At 43.9% G+C, this 6,678-nt stretch overlaps 1 protein-coding gene across 3 annotated transcripts; it reads left to right on the forward strand.

Moving 5' to 3' along the window:
* The first annotated feature begins 1,124 nt into the window (after positions 1–1,124).
* Positions 1,125–5,842, forward strand: LOC133904075 (uncharacterized). Of its 3 annotated transcripts, none has more exons than XM_062345549.1 (11): positions 1,125–1,738; positions 1,854–1,962; positions 2,054–2,164; positions 2,244–2,360; positions 2,919–3,287; positions 3,679–3,992; positions 4,094–4,193; positions 4,486–4,545; positions 4,695–4,785; positions 5,031–5,171; positions 5,266–5,842. In XM_062345549.1, the coding sequence occupies exons 1-11, from the start codon at positions 1,545–1,547 to the stop codon at positions 5,553–5,555; spliced, it is 1,896 nt and encodes a 631-aa protein (XP_062201533.1). In that variant the 5' UTR covers positions 1,125–1,544; the 3' UTR covers positions 5,556–5,842. The 3 variants fall into 3 exon arrangements, with proteins under 3 accessions (XP_062201533.1, XP_062201530.1, XP_062201531.1); XM_062345546.1 differs by having other exon boundaries at positions 1,126–1,738; positions 4,695–4,781; XM_062345547.1 differs by having other exon boundaries at positions 1,126–1,738; positions 1,854–1,935; positions 4,695–4,781.
* The last annotated feature ends 836 nt before the right edge of the window (positions 5,843–6,678 follow it).

The following is a 6,678-nucleotide window of genomic DNA, read 5'->3' on the forward strand; positions in this document are numbered from 1 at the left end:
CCTCTGCTGGAGATGGCCTAAGTATACCACTCTCCCAGTGAGAAAAATAAAATGCAAGAGGGTGTATGGCAGCTTCTAAGAATTTTTTAAGTTCATCATCTCTAGCTTTAAAAATTATTGTAGTTGAAGTTATGAGCAAATTACAGGTAGTTAGAACAACTCTAGCAGATACTTTAAAAATTCATCCACTATAACACTATAACAGTATCCCCTAACCCTATTACAACATCCTTTATTTTTTTCATCTCCAACAAATACTCTATTTTCTATCTTCTATTATACTCCTCCCCTCAAACCCACACGTATATTCTATAAATAGTGATACGGTCTCTTCTTTTCCACCGCAAATTTGCCGTTGCTCTGTCCATGAATTCGGCATCCCGCATCACTATAGACCCCAATGCCGCAGCTGCTGGAGCAGTGATGCCGCACCTGCTCGATCGGCAAATGCACTATAGTGCTAGATAGAGGATCCGCTGAACTTATTTTAGAAAAAACGGTGGTTCAATTTTTTTTATTTTATCTTACAAACTTTAAATCTTATACGAATCTTCGAGCTAAAAAGCCTTCTGAACAAATCCTTAACAATCACTAGACATGCATGCTGCTACACAACGTGGGACAGATAAGTAGGCGAGGGAGCATTAACAGCTGCATTCATACCGTCACCTACCTACCTCGTGAAGTCGTGGGCCTGCGTGCCAGTAGCATGAGCATGAGCCCGATCGATTCCTCGGCCGTTGCATGCTACAGAGGAGCAAGGGTCCAAGTCCAAAGGAAGCGAACGCCGTGGCTATGCTTGGTCGAGAGTCAAGGCATGGGTGGCTTGTATGCAGAGTGGGGGAGTCTAGGCATGAGAGGGAGGGGGGAGTTAGGCAAGTATGCAGATTGCAGAGTGGCTTGTGCCAGATCTTATACTCTGTCTCGTATCACTGCCTATTTTCTGACTTTTGGAGCCTCTAGGCTATGCGAATTTGGACTCTTTTCTGCACAGAATTGGTCAAGGATGTTAGGAGCAGTAGCACTCTCGCATAAAGTAACGGTTTTGAACCATGTGGTAGCTCTCAACTCGAGTCAACCGTACCACGTAAGAAACGTCGCCAGTGTCCAGAGAGAGAGAGAGAGAGGTGAGTGCGATGGCATGGCATGGCAAGTCCCTGCTCTTGCTCCATTACTGTGACTCAGACCTCAGTGCAGGGCAGGGTAGGCATTAACGCGGCTCACCCACCAATTCGTTCGCTTCCTTTCGGCTCGTTCGTCCGGCCGGCCCCTACGGCAGCGCAGCCCCTCCCTTCCCCGCTCGCCATCCATCCATCCTCCGCACCACACTCTCCCTGTGCGCTGCGCAGGGCCAGTGATGCATGCCACCCTCGTTTCTAATTCCCCATCGATCGCCAGCCCACTGCAACCCACGGCACCAGCATCGCCGCTGCAGCAGAAACATTGCCACCACGCCGTATTAATTCGGCCCTCTGTGCGCAGGATGCTCTTTGCCTGCTTCTGCTCGCCACTGTTCATGTTCATATAACGCTCGGCCAGCACTCATGCCGGCGCCGGGATCCATGCCAGGCCAAGAAAAGATGGAGCAGGCAGGAGGGGTGACCGGAGGGCAAGGGCCGAGCAAGAACAACGAAGCCAAGAACGGCGAACCTGATGCTGCGGCATCGGCCCGTGCGCCCAAGGCCGCCACCGACGTGCGTGTGCCCGCTGCCTTGCCGCACCACCGGCGGTCCAAGAGGTCGGTCCCCGCGTGCTGACCTCCACCGATCTTTTCTCCTCTGCTTCCTCTTCCTTCACATTTGCAGTACAAAATTTCGATTTTAACTTTGCCAGCGTCTTTGTTCGTGTTTCAGTGCATCTTCCGGCAGGAACTTGGAGCCATGCAAGCACGCGGCCTCGCATGGCGCGGCGGAGCAACGCTGCGGCCAAGAACAGGTTGCCATCACGCCCTTTTCGGCGAAGGTTACAGATTACCGAACTCTTTACTGCAGAGAAGAAAACGATGTGAATTACTGAATATTGATTGGCTTTGCGAATTCGCTGTAAAAACCAGCCGGACGCGAGGAAGTCTTACGTGACGACCGCCGGGGGGACGGTTCACCAGGCACTGAGAGATCACAGGCCGAACGCGTCGCCGAACCACCGCGTATCTCTGGAGAATGATGTGAGGAGCAAAACAGTAGCCACCGTTTTGATGCGGCGTAGTGCTCTCCGTCTGAATAGTTGTTACTGAATTCTGTCAGGTTAGGCAGCTGCAGCTCCATTTGCATCAGGAGAGGTCTATCCGGGTCATGCTTGATCAGGCTATTGGCCGGGCATCCAGCACTCTGTCTCCCGGCCATAGGCATTTCCCAGCCCAGGTATGCATGATCTGCCAATTCAAAAAATTTCCATTGCAATTTTGGTACTAGATAGTCAAAGTCAACCGCTGTTCTAGATGTAGACAATTTTGGATACAAGACAACTGTTAGGCCACGGGTATCTAAATGTAGACAGTTTTTTTTTCCTATGTTGCATTGTTGATAGCTAGTGTGATGCCAGTTCAAGGAAAAGAAAAGCAATTGCCAAATGAAGAGACCATAATACGGAAAGTGTTACATCTTGTTATTCAAGTACTCTCTCCGTTCAGAAATAATATACATATATTTTTAGAAAAATTAAATTTTATGTATTTTGATTAGTATTTAATTAAATTATAAAAATATCTAGTGTATAAAAATTATACAATTAGATTCATAATTCAAAATAATTTCACTCTATATAAGTTTTGTAGCTATAAATGATATATTTTGTAAGAAAAACTAAGTTAAAATCTAAATCTAACTTCGAAGACTGAGTCTAAAATACGTCTATTATTTCTGAACGGATGGAGTATTGTTTAATGGCATTATAAAGACTGACTGCTGCTCTCCCTGCAGACCAAGGAACTGATAGCAGAGATTGAATTGCTTGAAGAGGAAATCGCCAACCGCGAGCAGCATGTTCTTACTCTCTACAGAAGCATCTTTGATCAGTGCATGTCCGGGCCATCGTCGGGGCAGAGTTCTGGTATTTCTTCCCCTGCGCACACCAAGGGTATCAACTCCAGAACAAGAAGGCAGCCAAGCATAATACCAAGTGCATTTTGCTCATCCAATAAGCTCCCACTTCAGCCTTTCCACATCATGGCGTCGGTGTCAGAGTCGGGGAGAACCAAGAATATGCTCAAGGCCAAGATCAAGCATGAATCTTTCTCGAGCGAAACATTGAACATTCATCCTATATCCTTTCCACCAGATCCAAGGAAGGTAACACAGACAAGAAAAAAATCTCATAACAAGCTGATGTAACTTTTTGCAAACACTAACTGCGTATCAATCTACTAATGATCTACTTTGGTGTACCTGTTTCAAAAAAGAAAAAACTTTACTGTTCTGATATTCCTGCTCTAAAACATCGTATTGCCGAGTTGCTTCGTATTTTTTATAGGAGAAATGAACAGAAGTTTATGATCGCTGTCAAATCTATCTTGCAGTCCACATTTTAAATCTATTTTCAGAAACATGCAGCATTGGTACATTTTTTGTCCAAAAATCGTACTTCTATCCCTAATTATTTCAAATCAAAATAGTCTATTTCTATGGCTTAAATCACAAAATCACGCACTGATCTAATTTTGACTCTTCATTTTTCAAAAAGCTACCTTATTCTGGGAGTGGTTCTCTGGCTCGCACCCTGAAGGATCACCTTTATCAATGCCCAAGCAAAATATCTGAAGAAATGGTTAGATGCATGGCCTCCATATACTATCTTCTGCGCACTGAGGTACCAGAAAAGCCTGAAAAGGCCCGCTCACCATTCTTGTCAAGATCATCAACAAATGTCATACTTCCTCGGAGGGTGAACGGAGAGGAAAATAGTTTATCAAACAACAAATGTGCAGTAGAAGTATCTTCAATATCACTTGACAAGAATCACATGCCAGAGGTCTCTTACGCAATTACCCACTACAGGTTTGTCCAAAAGAAAATACTGCAAATTATACCCTCATATAATGTCTCCTTCTGAGAATCGCACGTAACAAATTCCTTTTTTTTTTCCTCTTGGACCTTAGGTTGCTTGTGGAGCAGCTTGAAAGGGTTGATCTGAGCATGTCAGAAAACAGCATCAAATTGGCCTTTTGGACTAATGTGTACAATTCTCTTATCATGCACGTAATGCCGGATATTCTACCGTGACTTTACTTAGAGTTTTTTAAGAATAAATTTCACAAAACTACAACTATTTACATATAACTATCACAAAACTACAACTATTTTGCGCAAAATAATTGTCGTTTTATGAAACACAAAAAATATAGTTTTATGCAAGAAATATAGTTTTGTATTACTAGGGCACAAGTACTTGTAGTTTTGTGATAGTTAGGTGTAAATAGTTCTAGTTTTATGAAATTTACTCTTTTTTATGATTTTACTGCCCTTATTAATATGTGTTATTCACTTGCAGGCGTATCTGGCATATGGAATTCCAAACAGCTCTCTGAAAAGAATGGCGCTATTTCACAAGGTGAAATGATGTTCTAAGTACTCCTAACTACATTTGTGATTCGACATTGGAATAGAGTATTCCAACATGCTTTGCTTGACACCTCATGCTGTGAATAGCTTGGCTTGCTTCTCTCAAAATGTTTTTAACAGTAAGTCGCCCTATTATAGGCTGCCTACAATATTGGAGGACATGCCGTTACCGCCAACTCCATCGAACAGGCCTTGCTGTGCTTCAGATCTCCACGGATTGGTCGTGTACGTAGGTTTGCAGTTTCATGCCGAAGTTGAAATTTCTGTTTGATTTTTCATGCAAAGTTGGAAACTTCAGATTGAAATTCTAAAATTTTAAAAAAAATCTTTTAGACCGTAACTAGATTAGTTGAAGACACTCCCAAGTTTGTGCTGGCAATTGGTTATCAGTTTACTGAGACAACCCAAAGAACATTTCATCATTGATCTACATAACCACATTCTGAATTGAGAATCCAACGTATTTATCTGCAGTGGTTCGAGTCCATTCTCTCGACGGCAATGAGGAAGAAATGCGCGGACGAGAAGCAGCTGGTCCAGCTCAAGTTCGGCCTGCAGGTCTGCCAGCCCCTGGTCCTGTTCGCCCTGTGCACCGGCGCTTCATCCGACCCCATGGTAGTAGCCCCACTCGCCATTGCGGCACACCATCCCTGCTCGATCCGCCACTCCATGATCTGAGCTCTGACCATGGTTAACCGACACGTTGCAGCTGCGGGTGTACACGGCCAAGAACGTCATGGAGGAGCTGGAGGGTGCCAAGCGGGAGTTCCTGCAGGCCACGGTGGTGGTGAGAAAGTCCAAGAAGAAGGTGTTCCTGCCGCGCCTCCTCGAGCGGTACGCCAGGGAGGCGTGCCTCGGCCCCGACGACGTCCTCCCGTGGGTGCAGCGCGAGGGGGGCATGGCCGCGGACGGCCAGGCGCAGCAGGACGCCATCCAGCAGTGCGCCGGGAGCCGGCGGAAGGCGGCGCAGTCCGTCGAGTGGCTGCCGTACAGCGCTAGGTTCCACTACGCCTTCGCCAGGAGCATGGTCGACAAGCCACACTGCTAGCTTCGCCTTGCAGTTCTTCGTAGCAGTGGTAGCTGATGTAAATGTCTCGTTGATGCTGCATTGCTGTGCTCGGATCATCGAAATGATTGGCATGAGCTTAAGAAGGAGCACTAGCAATCAAGCAAGTGGCAAACGACGAGGAGTCTGCTTATTTTGCCAGCATTGTACAGAGACTGGTGGACTGCTATGGTTTCTGGCAGAGACCATCTGAATTCATTCAAACTGATTCAAACTGTTCATCGTTGAGATCGAAATCGAATGGATATTTTTTTGTTTTCTGGATGGGTGACCATTGGGAGTGAATGAACACGCGCTGCTGTGCAAAGTTCCATTCTGAGCGGGGAACACGGGTGTCGCTTGTCGCTTTCGAATATGGTCCGTCCGATCGCTTGCCCTGAGCGATCAGCGTCGGTTGTGCGAATGAACAAGGTACAAACGCAGAGTGGGCTGGGCTGCGACACTTGCCGCCTACGCAGTGTGAGGAGATTTTTTTTATTGAGTAAATTTGAAAAATCTATAACTATTTTAACATGAGTCATAGAAAACTATAATTTTTTTTATATCTATTTCAAAAACCTATAGCTATTTTAATAAATATTAAAAAACTACAACTTTTCACTATATACCTACCTGTCATCCTCTGTCAATAGGTGGATTCACGTTTAATCCTCATATTACATACCATAGATGATGACATGAGAAAATTATAGTTTTTTACAATATGTGTTAAAATAGTTATAGATTTTAAAATAAACTATCATAATTTATAGTTTTCTATAACATATATCAAAATAGTTAAAATTACAAAAAAATAGTTAATTTATAGTTTTTTATAACATATGTCAAAATAGTTATAGATTTTTTTTTTGAAAATAAAAAATTACAAAAGTATGCTTCCGTTTGAAAAATTGCAAAAATAGACTTTTGTTCCCCATCGAAAGGGCTACATACACATATCGTCCATCCAACTGATAATAGGTTTAAAAAAAATATGTCGTCCTTCTAACGAGCAATATGTTAAAAAATAAAAAAAATATTCTGTTACTCTCAAAACTAAAAATAGTATCAAAATAA

The sequence above is a fragment of the Phragmites australis genome, chromosome 21 (genome assembly GCF_958298935.1).
Source record: "Phragmites australis chromosome 21, lpPhrAust1.1, whole genome shotgun sequence".
Lineage (NCBI taxonomy): Eukaryota > Viridiplantae > Streptophyta > Magnoliopsida > Poales > Poaceae > Phragmites > Phragmites australis.